Source organism: Diceros bicornis, chromosome 3 (genome assembly GCF_020826845.1).
Source record: "Diceros bicornis minor isolate mBicDic1 chromosome 3, mDicBic1.mat.cur, whole genome shotgun sequence".
NCBI lineage: Eukaryota > Metazoa > Chordata > Mammalia > Perissodactyla > Rhinocerotidae > Diceros > Diceros bicornis.
This window is the reverse complement of record NC_080742.1, coordinates 97,505,106-97,518,685: the sequence shown is the minus strand read 5'-3', so window position 1 is coordinate 97,518,685 and position 13,580 is coordinate 97,505,106. Positions and strand designations below refer to the sequence as shown.

At 38.9% G+C, this 13,580-nt stretch overlaps 1 protein-coding gene across 1 annotated transcript in view; it reads right to left on the bottom strand.

Annotated features, from left to right (window-relative positions):
* Positions 1-13,580, bottom strand: part of GALNTL5 (polypeptide N-acetylgalactosaminyltransferase like 5) — an 88,541-nt gene that overhangs the window by 29,950 nt on the left and 45,011 nt on the right. The window contains exons 5-6 of the mRNA XM_058533832.1: positions 7,385-7,551; positions 4,591-4,713 (exon numbers count right to left, since the gene is read on the bottom strand). Coding sequence (XP_058389815.1) covers positions 4,591-4,713; positions 7,385-7,551 — 290 coding nt within the window. The remainder of the gene's footprint in view (positions 1-4,590; positions 4,714-7,384; positions 7,552-13,580) is intronic.

Here is a 13,580-nt window from a genome sequence, read left to right as displayed (position 1 = left end):
TTTTGAAAAATCGGCCCAACTTTAAGACACAAGGAAATCTCAACAAAACAGACCACAGATTCTAACCACAATACAATTAAGCTACTAGTCAACAATTAAAAGACAATTTAAAAAATTTCTTATGTTTGGAAACTTTAAAATTGACTTCTTAAAAAATACCTGGATTAAAGAGAAAACCAAAAAGGTACCAGTGCCTAGACAGTTTATAGGCCAATTTTGTGTAACTTTCCAAACACTGATAATCCATTTTATGTAGATATTCAGAAAAGAGGAAAACCATACAGTTCAATCTATGTGTCTAGTAAAACAAAGTATAAGAAAACAGTAGAAAAAAAAGAAAATTATAAACCTAAATGCAATGTGTGTGTGTGTGTGTGTGTGTGTGTGTAAGGATGGTGGGGGAGAGAGAGTATGGGTGTGTACGGAGTAGGTATTGTAAGATATTAACATCTAGTGAATCTAGGGGAGAGTTTATATAACTGTTCTGTGTGTTTGGTAATTTTCAAAATAAAAAATTAATAAGACTCTTTACTCCTTCTCCTTAAAAAAACACAAACTTTATGGTAGTATTAAGGGTTGAATTTTGTCCTTCAAAAAGATATATTCAAGTCCTACGCCCTAGTACCTCAGAACGTGACTTTATTTGGAAATAGTGTCATTGCAGATGTAATTAATTAGGATGAGGTCTTACTGGTGCAGGGTGGGCTCTTAATCCAATACGACTGGTGTCCTTAGAAGGAGAGGTTGCTCTGGACACAGACAGACACACAGGGAGAAAGCCATGTGACGACAGAGACAGGGATTGGAGTAATGCAGCAGCAAGGTGACGATTGACAGCCACCACGAGAAGCTAGGAAGAAACAAGGAAGGATTCTCTCCTATAGCTTCCAGGGAGAGCACCACCCTGCTGACACCTGGATTTTGAACTTCTAGCCTCCAGAACTGTGAGACAATAAATTTCTTTTGTTTTAAGCCACCCAGTTTGTAGTACTTTGTTATAGGGCAGCCCTAGCAAACTAATACTGGTAAACATAATATTTAAGTGAAAATGTATTGTTGTTCCCATTAAAGTTAGGAATAAGGAAAGGATGCCTACTATCGCCACTTCTATTCAACGTTAGAGAGGAAGAGGGAAAAAATTGTCTATTTTCAGTTGATAGAAAATGCAAGAGACTCTACCAACTAACCATTAACAATTAAGAGAGTTTATGGAGGTTTCTGGTTATAAAATCAAATAAACAAAAGTATCTCATTCCTATATACCAATGATAATTAGAAAATACAACAGGAAGATCACAATTTAAAAAAATACAAAAAATCATGATAAACAGGAATAAATCTTTTCATATGACATCTATGGAGAAAATGATAAAACATTATTGAAAGAACAAGAAAGCAGATCTGAATAAATATCCATGGATGGGAAGACCTAATCAAAAAGATGTAAATTCTCCCACATTTAACTATAAACTCAATGCAATTGCAATGAAAATTTCAATAGATTTTTCATGGAACTTAATAAGATGATCCTAGTTAAGACAATTTTGCAGAATGAAGTGGAAATATTTGTCCTACCAGATATAAAAACTTCTTATCAAGCTATACTAATCAAGACAGGGTGTGATTAGCCTAGAAATATACAAACACAATAATAGAGCAGAAGAGAGATGCCAGAAATAAACCCAGGAATATATAGATACAAGTGATGGAAGTAGCATTGCAATCCATGGAGACAGAGTGGACTATTCAATGAATGGTGTGGGGACAACTGGTTATCCATAAATTACATTAGATTCTTACCTTACAGCATTCCCAAAACAATCAATTCTAGGTCAATTAAAGATGTAAAAAGCAAAATTTTTTAAAACATAGACTATCATCATGATCTCAGAGTAAGGAAGGATTTCTTAAACAAGACACAAAAATCATGAAGAAAAATATTGATAAATCTGATTCTTACTATTTAAGTTAAAGCTAGTTGCTATTATAATACTAAGACTCCAAAATGTATGACGCCTCAAACGCAATAGAAGCTTATTTCTACTCATTTGCAGGTGTTTCTGATTGAGGGGCGCTCTTCTCCATGGGACCATTCAGGCTGATGGAGGCTCTTCCGTCTTCAACCTCATGGCCTCCAAAGTTACTTAGTCATCTCCACCCTTGTCAGCCAGAAGGGGACGTAAAGTGTGGAGGGGGACAAATCAACCTCCTAAAAGCCTTGGTGGAGAAATGGCATGTATTACTTGCACTTAAATCCCGCAGTTAAAACGTAGTCACGAGGCCATTGCTACTGAAAGAGAGGCTAGAAAGTTCAGTCTAGCTCTGTGCCCAGCAAGAGAAAATGGATTTTTTGGTGAACTGAAAGACTTAAAGACTTTTGTTCAACGTAAGATACCATCAACAAGGATGGAAAGATAAGCCATAGAGTGGGGAATGATATCCTCAGTGTATATAATACAGGATTCGTATCATAAAGGACACTTTGAAATCAATAACAACAATACAAACAACCCAATCAAAAAATTGACAAAGGATGTGAACAGACAAAATTCACAGAAAAATCTATCAACAACCTACAAAAATATTTTAAAAATACTCTACAATGCTAGTAATCAAGGAAATGCCAAGAAAATAAAGGATATCATATTTTGACCATTTTGGCAAACATTAGAATAATTGGTAATATCCAGTGCTGGCTAGGCTCCAGGGAAAGGGCCTTCTTGCACACTGTGATGGGACTGTTAATTAGTACAGTCGTTTTTGGGACAATTTGGCAGTATCCATCAAAATCTAAAATAAGAATTCCCTTTTGCTCAGCAATTCCACTTATAGCAATTTATCCCATAGGGACAAGCACACATTTGCCAAGAATTACAAAAATTGCCAGTGCAGCATGGTAACAGTATAAAATAAAAATCACCAATTGAAAAATGGCTAAACAAATGACCACAATCCATTATGGAATCCATATGGAATGTCATACTATGTATGCAGCAATTAAAAATTGAGGTAAGTCTTAAGTACCATCATGGAAAAAATTCCATTCCAAAACATTAAAATTAAATTAAAAGAGTAAGTCTCAGGACAATAAGATAGTATGATTCCATACATTTAAAAATCTTTAAAGATATGTATATGTGTATGTATGTGTGTACATGTGCGTATATACATACATACACACATGTATATAAATACATAAAAACAGAAGTCTGAAAAGACACACACCATGCTGTGTTAGCGGTTTGTATTGTGTTTTGCACAATGAATATGTATTATCTGTGTAGTTAAGAGAATGTCTCAATTGATCAGGCCAACATAGAAAAAGAGAACTGAATTTTGCTTTTACTTGGCTTTCTACTAAGTAAGGAGGTGCCTCTGCTAAGAAACAGAGATGTTTTGTCAGATTGCAACATGGCCTGATGAAATACCCTTGAACATTACCCATCTCCTTTGGTTGTAGTTTAATATTCTGCAAATGACCTTCTGACCATTCAAGTTTCCAGGAAGCTTGATGGTTGGAAGGCTCAGATCCCCCTCAGGACTCATCTCCCAGCAGTGCTGACTGCTCGGGCTCACAGCTGAGTCCCTCCCCAGGAACCGCCCTGGGTGGAGGTGATGCTCCTTCCCCAGGGGGCAGGGGGTGTCCTCATACATGCCTGGTCCTCTTACCTGGATGTGGGACCTCTCTGCACTGCTCTTGGTGGCTCAGGGAGCTCAGATTTCCCTTTAAGAGAACTTGCTGTGAGGAGTGGGTCTGACAGCTTCCAAACCTTTGGGATCTACTGCAGTATTCACACCAAGGCCACACTCTCCCCAGGGGCTCCCAGCCAATGACTAAGCAGTGTGTGTGTTGGGGAGGGCGGGGCAGAAGTGGGAGAGGGAGGTGGAAGGGGAGAGGACTAGAGTTGTGCCATTTGGGCCCAATGCAGGACTTCTCTAACGGGTGATCTGGGGCTCCCCACTAGCCCAAGGGAGCCTTTCTGAGAGCCAAAGAGTAGACTGAAGCTCTTTCAACCCAAATCTCCTTCCTTCTCTCTGTCCTTGGACAGGTGTCAGGTCAGAAGCTTCTGGCCCACACTTCTTCTCCCCTTTATCTTTCACAAACATTTCTCCTAGTAAACTTGTTCTCTTCTCATTTCATCTTGGCCTCTGTTTCCCGGAGGCCCTGAGCTGCCACTCATCCTAGCGGCAGAGTTTCCTGTGGGATAGGCAGCTGCACCACAGCTCCACTCTCCCTGTAACGTCCTGCTTTCCTCACTCCATTACAGACATGGTTCCCAAGAGCACCCCAGTGGGTTCCCTGCATGTACAACTCCATCTCAGAGTTTGTATCTGGGGGAACTCATCTTGTGATGGGGCTGACATTACGGCCCCTGCAAAAGAGTATCTTCTATTTGAAATAATAAATTGACATTTTGAAGTAGAACACTTTCAGAGTCAAAAGAAGATTAAAGACTCATACGACGGAAATATATTTCTACTCTTCTGTTTTTGTCAGTGGAGACATACAGGGCCTCCATGACGATTATTTCTGCATGGGCAGGAAGATCTCTGTGACATAGACACTGGGTCGTTGTCCCGAGTTCATACCTGAAGCACGAGATGCTCCAATCAGCCTTGCTCGAATCAGTCCCTCTTGCTTTTTGTTTCTTATTAATTTAATCTTTCCCCGAAAAAATTCCAGGTGATAGTCTAGTTTTTCTTTCAGATCCTCTGGAAAAAATCCAACACTTGACTATTTATGGACAATAACTACAGAAATTAAAACAATTTATCACAGTTTTGATTGATTCCTAAAAATCATGCTATTCTCCAGAGGTTCTAACTTTAAAAAGAAAATTTTATCCTATGTAAGAAAGAGAAAGAAAAGTGATTCAGCATTGAAATGAACTGTAAATATTCTTCTATGTTTCTAGTGAAATACTTCTATTTTAATAAATCACTATTAAAATTTTAATAGAAAAAACATGAGTTATGGTGCCTTGGAGCAATCTGACTTTATTACTAACAACTGTGCTTCTAACTTGGCAGTAATTCTTAGGCAAGTTACCAGACCACTCGAGTCTCAGTTTCCTCACTGGTGAGAAGGGATATCCACCACACTCCTTGCAGTGCTGTAGTGAGAGGAAGAAATACCCCACTCAGCACTGAGCTTGGTACCTAATAGTCACTCAATATTTGGAGGTTAATGTGATGATGATAAAGAAGGCTGGGCTCAGGTGAGATGGATACAGATGCCTCAGAAGTATAAATTCCTAAGTCCTAGGATTCTGGATCAGGAAGTTGGGGATTAACAGAAGCAGGTTCATTGTAATCTTGGCAGAAGGAGGGATCTCCTTCTTTGTCTTTAAAAAGAGTGCCAGGGTCCTGCTCAGAGGCAGACTGCAGGTTGCCCACCTTCACTTGCAAAGTGGGGGCAGGATCTCAGCTCAGATGTCTGCAAACACCTCTCTAACATCCAGGACACAGGGGAACTCTGTGAGCCAGATCTGGGAGGAAATAAAGGCAGTTCTGGCAGCAGTAATCGCTGACATGAAGTGGAGGGCTTGGGTTTTTCAGAAGATGGTCATATTTGGCTTGTAGTCAAGAGGGACCAGGACTATGAGAAAGGTGGATGGCAGCAGGTCAGCTCTGAGCATGCCTCTTGTGTCCCTCAATGGGGCCAGATCCTTGGGCCCCCATCCCCTGCTCCCTAGGCTGAGGGAGTCCATCAGCAGTGCCTACTGGTGTCAGCTGGGAAAGACTAGCTGCAGATCAAAAATGTTCTCCTAGAGCCCACATGAAACCATTGTGAATTATAAGCAGGAGTGTGTTGATCCTGAGTGCCATCAGAACACAGAACACCCCCCTTCCTGCATTTCCTGTGTTTGAGCTTCCATGTGGGCCCAAGACTAAGTTCCTTGGTGGGGTGGGTAAAATCACCACAAACCAGGTGACCATGGATCAAGAAGTAGAGGTGTCTGATCTGGCAGCACACCCATATCTTGGCCATCAGCAGTGATTTCCCTGATGACTAAAGAAAGTATGAGCAGATCAGCAGGTATGTCTCTGAACTCATGGCATGGTTCTGAAAGGCTAGGGGAGGTGTCCTATGGTCATCCTGGAACTGCATCTCCATGGCAGGACCCTTGTTCTTACAAGATCCTACCCTGTTTCCTGCTCATGGCTTCACTGGGGACTTCTCGCCCAGCATGTGCCCAATGTGTTGCTCAGTGCTACTGATCAGACAAGGACTCTGATCATCTCTCCACATCTCCTCCCATGCACAGGACTAGAAATAAACAGTACTGTACCCCTCCAATATGGGTGGCGCCTGTTGAAATAATGTCGTATATGATAGTGCCTGGCTAACATGTGAAATTCCTAAATATAGCTGACACTAGCTGAGTTACAGTCCACCTTTGAATTGATGCACCTAGGGTCACTTCCCAACGGGTGAACCTCCTGGGATGTCTTCTTTTCTTCCCTTGCCTATTCCTCTTCCTACTGTTTCTCTCTTCTTTTTCTTTCCCAGTCCACAGTGGATCAGATTCACAGTGGATTAGGTAATCTTTTAGGTAGGAAACCTATGCAATACTGATCCATTGCTTCCATGGGAAATGGACCCCACAGGGACCTGCAGACTCCACAGATCTTTTCACTAATCTGGATCCTCTTGGCTTGCCACAGGCTTGTAAATGTAAAATAGAAAACTAATTTCAAATGCTGTGTCGTTAATCAGATTTTATACCAGTTTCACGACTCTTTAAAACCAGTGAGCATGGAGGAACAAGCACTTAACTATGGTTGGTCTGATTAGAATTCTTTCACATAAAGTACCTGGATCGTGTCACTTACCTGCATTAAGCCCTGTAATAGTTCCCCATTTTCTCCAGATAAAATTCAAACAATGCCCTTCATGAGTGGTTGCCCTTTGATATCTTTGGTTTTATGCCAACCCCCTCCCCATCAACACTATACTCATATATAAACTACATAATATATAGAACTATTCCAAACTCATCATGTTTTCTCTTGCCTCTGAGCCTTTACAATGTTACTTCTTCTGCCTAAAACATCCTTTCCTTCCTCTCCATCTAGATAACTCCAACTCACCCTTCAGACCTCAGTTTAGATGTAACTTATTCCTGAACGTCATTGATGATGTCTAGAGACCAGGTTGGTGGCCCTACATCTACCTCATGGAAGCACTAACCACCCCATTAGCCCAATACCATAAGGACGGGGACCAGTTCTTCCATCCACCAACGTACCAATGGCATCCAGCACAGCGCCTGCCTCAAAACCCAGCGAAAAACGTCCTTTGTATAAAATAACTCGAGCACCATCAGAGACAGCACTGCCTTCGAAGTAGATTAGATGGATTACTAGCGCTCTGTCTTACCAAATTCGCTCATGTCATCTACCAAAATAATTTCTTCAAGGAGATGGTGTGGAGTGAGGTTCATGATACTGGACACTGTCCGAAACAAGGCATTAAATTCTTCATTGTGGAAGCAAATGACAATGCTGGCAGTAGGCAGACTGGTTGGGTAATATTTTTGAAGACACCTGCAGGCATAAATAAGAGGAAGAAAAAGATTCATCTAAAAGCCTTCGATGTTTTGGGGTCTCATTCAAACATCTTTATTTGCAGGGTTTTCCTCTTTATTTCTTTAATTGATGGTTATGATAATAATGTGACAGTATATTTAAAAACACAAAAATTAAGATACAAAAATTTCTTTAACTTCTTATGCTGTTCTAATATTTTCTAAATCATTCCCTCCTTCTTAATGTCAGTGATAATTGCTCTTCTTAAGACTCTGTTTTGATATTAGTTCTATTTTGAACGTAGTGTAAACACAAATTATACCTATATTTTGGTTTCTATTATAAAAACGAATTAAACATACATATTAGAAGGTTCAAATTAACTTGATTGCACTATCTTCAAAGAAAATATGTGCTTTTTCTTATTTTGTGAGTCTGTTGCAACAAAGAAATGTAGTGGATATGGTGTAATTGGATTTCTTCCAAGGATATGATAAAAATGTTTTTTTGTGTGTGTGGACTTGAGAGAAAAATAGAAGCTGAATTCTAATAAGATTAGTTATTAGCTGTTAAGTATTGTTTGGATTGCTACATTTTTTGTTGTATTTTGAAATATTTTGGTTGTAAATGACAAATCCACTGGAACTAGCTTAAGCATAAGAAAAAGAGGTATATTGTAAGGGGACCCAAATGTCTCACAGGACCTAGTGACAGGCATGCGGCGGAGCCTCTGAGAGCGATTGGAACTAGAGGCTTGAAAGCCACCTGGACACTTTCTCCGTTTCTGCTCTGTCTTTATGTCTGGGGATAATGATAATGATAACAATAACAACATCAACCTCTCATAGGTTGTGAGGATTCAATGAATTAATACATGTAAAATGCTCAGAACAGTGCCTGGCAGGTAGTAAGTATTGTATAAGGCTCATTATATGATTCTTATTCTCTCTCTGCAACTTGGCTTGTTTCCGCTTCTTTACCCCAGTGTGGGAAATGTGGCTGACATCAGCATATCTTAGAGTCCAGCACCCAAGGAGAAACTGGTAAGATTTTCTCTTTCCCAAAAACTCACAGGAAAGGATTCATTAGCCCAACCTGGCTCAGGTGCCCATCCCTGGGCTAATCAACTGTGGCCAGACAGTGGGGTCAAAATAGAAAGTCACTATTCCCACTGCGTCCACGTAGAAAGGGGAATGGGGCAGGAAGCACGGGAAGGGAGGTGCTGGTAGGCAGTCCAATGGGGTCCTGGACAGCCCTTCAGCGTATTCATGGCTTGATGTCACCAAGGAAGAAGAGGGCCTTGTCCTGGTCAGCGTTTTTATGCAAGACGAGACGACAATATAGAAGGTGTGCCTACCAAGTAGAAGCTGACATCCTGCTAGAAGGAATGAGAATACGAGAGGTGAGAAAACCAATAAAAGACCCGAGACACGGGAAAGGGGGTGGGTGCCACATCCTGTACATGGGGCTAAAGCATCAAGTGGGAAAATGAGGCTTCATAGAAACATGTAGGAAAATGATTAAAAGCCTTCAATTCCAGTAAGATCACTGAGTTATCAAAGAGGAAATCAATGAGGAAGACAGAGAGAGAGAGGGAGAGAGAGAGAAAGAGAATGAAAGGATAACACCAAGAATGAGAGACATGCTGGTCCAGGGTGAACTTGTGCTACTCAGATCACATCTCTAATATTATATTCAGTCCTGGGTATATCATTTTAAGAAGACTATAGATAACCTAAGCCTCTTTGGAGGAATGAGACAGGGATGGTGAAGTAGCCTGAAACCATGTCACGTGAGGACTCTATAGACCCCTAAGAGAAACCCGGTGTGAATGGGTTTTTCTAAAATTAATTGACAAATGTTGCTGTGGTCTATCTATATAGAAAAACTTTTCTGACCTAAATAAGCACGTTTTTCAGGGTAAAAATAATTTGGACAAGGCCTGAGTTTGACTGTCGTTGGTTAGCTGATCTATTCTTTGCTGATTGTATAGATTACCAACCATATAGTATAAAACAGGACTATTATGGGTTGAATTATGTCCCCCCCCAAATTCATATGATGAAGTCCTAACCCCCAGTGCCTCAGAATGTGACCTTATTTGGAAATGGGGTTGTTGCAGATGTAATGATGTCATTAGGGTGTCCCTAATCCAATAAGACTGGTATCTTTATAAAAATGAAAATTAGGACCCAGGACAGATGCTCACAGAGGGAAGGTGATGCTCACAGGGAGAAGATGGCCATCTACAAGCCAAGGAGAGAGGCCTAGAACAGATCTTCCCTTATAGCCCTCAGAAGAACCAACCCTGCCAACACCTTGATTTCTGACATTTCTGTCATTTAAGCCACCCAGTTTATGGTACTTTGTTACAACAGCCCTACTAAACCAAGAGAAGGATGTTAAATTTTAATGTGCATACATATCTCCTGGGCTTCTTGCTAGATGCGGATTCTGATTCAGTATATCTGGGGTAGGGCCTGGGATTCAGCATGGCTAACCAGCTCCCAAGGGCTGCCAGTGCTGCTGGCCCTCAGACCACACTTTGAGTTGGAAGGGTCTAGTGGGCAGGGGCACTACTTAAAATGACAAAATGACAGTCTTTCAAGCATTTTAGAAAAACATGGTCATAGATGACAAACAAATTTGTAAGTATTATTCATTTGTTTAAATTTGATTTTAACCCATTTTTCTAAATAATTCTTGGATCAAAGAGGAAATTAAAAATTGAAAACTATTTAAAGATTAATAAAGATGAAAACACACCATGTTAAAACCTAAGGTATGTGGCTAAAATCCTAATCAGATTAAAATGAATACGTATAAATGTATTATTATTATATAAGAAAGAGATAAAATAATCAAACTATTTAACCTTAAAAACTGGTAAAAAAGACTACAAAAAGAACCAAAAGAAAGAACAAAGATCCAATAAAGGTAGCTAGAAATTGATGAATTAGAAGACAAAAAAGTAAAATTGATAAATATAACCAAAAGTTGATATTTTAAAAGATGACTAATATAGACCAACCCCTAATAAGCTTAAGAAAGAGAGGGAAAATGTACAACAATAAGAATGAGAAAGAAACTATGGTACCAGCGAAGATAAAAAGAATTACGAAATTAGGATGTGTAACTTTATGCCAATAAAATCGAAAAATAGGTGAAATGGATTTTTATTGAAATAGAATGTCCTAGATAGACCCTAGAAGTGGCAAGCCTGAGCAGAACGATAAATAACCTTAGAAGAAACTAAAAGTTTTTCAACGTCTGCCGCTAGAAAATGGACCCGTGACATAATTACCAGACAAGTTCTATTTCAACATAGAGAATAGATAGTTGTATTATTTCAACTATTTTAGAGCATAGAGATAAATGGAAGACATCCAAATCCATTTTGTGAAGCTGGTGTAAATTGATGTCAAAATCTGATACAGAGGCACAAAAAAGAAAAACATGAGCCCGAGTTGCCTAAACTTGAGCCATGCATAGACTTCTTTTAAAGAGAAAGTAAGATCTCAACTTCCAGAGTTGATTTAAATTACTTGAATGTTTCCTAAATGTGCTTAAACAAACAAACAAAATTAGGTAGAATCTCTTTGTGTTTATAAGCTCTTACACAGCTATAAAGAAAACAGTTAAAATAGTGAAATACAGCTAAAAACAGTTAAATTCCAATTAATAAACTAATTTTAACTTCAGGTTGTGTTTTGCTGAAATGAATCGCCACTTACAACCTCTGTACTGCCTGTTACAGGAAAGTTTCTTTAAACTTGACCAGACTGTACTACTGTGTATTATGTGACTGCTCAACTCTCCCAGCACTTTTTTTGTGTTTGAAATATTGTAAAAAAGACTTTATTGGTACAACACGCTGTAAAGTAATTTGGCATAACTAACATAATTTATGTATTAAGTCTGCCTCTGTTTGACATCCTTTATCTATTAAGTCTACCACTACTCTTTTTCATTACCTACTGAATCTGAGTGCCTATAGTAAGGTTGTCATCCTGTATATACATATATTAATTTTGTGTGTGTGTGTGAGGAAGATTAGCCTCGAACTAACATCTGTTGCCAATCCTCCTCTTTTTGCTGAGGAAGATTGGCCCTGGGCTAACATCCGTGCCCATCATCCTCTACCTTATACTCGGGACACCTGTCACAGCATGGTTTGATAAGCGGTGTGTATGTCCATGCCTGGCATCCAAACCTGTGAACCCCGGGCTGCCAAAGCGGAGTGAGCGAACTTAACCACTATGCCACTGGGCCAGCCCTACATATATTAATTTTTAAATATTACATAAAAATGGGAAAATTTTATGTAATATTTAAAATTTTAAAATTCTCCTGGAGAATTTGTAGACCTCTGAGAATATATACATGGATCTCAATTTGAGAAACATTGATACAGACTAATCTCATTTATACAGATCAAAACAGTTAAAATATTAGCAAATCAAACAAAGCAGCATTTTAAGAGAATAGGATAACTAAGGTCAGTTTATTTCAGGGACGTTAAGGATGGCTCAACATAAGCTATCAATAATTGGAAGGAGGAAAGCCATATGATCATGTTGATTCAGTCCTGAGAAATCATTTGATAAAACTTAGCAGTCATTTCTGATTAAAATAAAATCCCAAAACAAAATTAACCCACTCCCACTTGATGCAGCTTTGGCCAGTCAGTGCACATGCCAAAAGTGGACTTTCCCACCAATAGAGCACTTCTGTTGCTCTGCCAGAATCCTCTGGCATTCATGTGACACACCCACGAGAAGAATTGTTTTTAAAGAAAGAAAAGGAACATGAATGTTAATAAAATAAGGGAGCAAAGTTCAAGTGAAAGAATAGAAAGAAATGTCCTCAGTGCAATCAAAAGTATGTATCAGAAGTCAACCACAAACATCAAAAAATTAAGTATTAAAGGAATAATTCCCAACTCATTCTACAAGGCCAACATTACTCTGATAACAAAACCAGACAAGGACATTAAAGAAAAATACAGATTGATAGCCCTCATGAACAATAATATAGAATTCCAAAAAAATTTCAGCAAACCAAATTCAGCAATGTAATTTTTTTTGAGGAAGATTGGCCCTGCACTAACATCTGTTGCCAATCTTCCTCTTTTTTTTTCTTTTTTCTCTCCAAAGCCCCAGTACATAGTTGTGTATCATAGTTGTAGAGTTGTAGCTGTTCTATGTGGGATGCCGCCTCAGCACGGCTTGATGTGCAGTGAGTAGGTCCGTGCCCAAGATCTGAACCAGTGAACCCCGGGCCGCCGAAGTGGAACATACAAACCTAACTGCTATGCCACCAGGCTGGCCCCAAATTCAACAATATTAAAAAGGATAATACATCATGACCAAGTGGAGGATATCCCCAAAATAGAGGTTTGGTTTAACATTAGAAAATCAAGCAATGTAATTTACAATCTTTACACACTAAAGAAGAAAACCCATACTATCATCTAATATATACAGAAAAGGATGTGCCAAAATCCAACATCCATTTCTGATGAAAAAACTCTCAACAAACTAGGAACAGAAGGGAATTTCCTCAGCCTAAAAAAGAACATCTATGAAAAAATGTATAGATAACATCATACTGGTGAAAGATTGAATGTTAGAATCAAGAACACAACAAGGTTGTCCATTCTTACCACTCCTACTATTCAACACTGAATTGGAGGTTTTAGCCAGTGCAATAAGTTAAGAAAAAGAAAAGCATCCAGATTGGAAAGGAAGAAGTAAAAGTACCTTTATTTGCAGATGACATAGCCATCTATATAGAAAATCCAGTGGAGAAATCTTTGTGATCTTGGGTTAGGTGAAAGCAAAATAAAAAATTTTTTAAAGTAAAATTAATCAATTGGACTCTGTCAAAATTAAAACTTTTCTTTTCAAAAGCCGCTGTTAGGAGAATGAAAAAACAAGCCACGGACTAAGAGAAAATACTTGCAATCATATATCTGACAAAGATCTTATATTTGGAACATATAAAGAATTCTCAACACTCAATAATAAGAAAACAATCCAATTTAA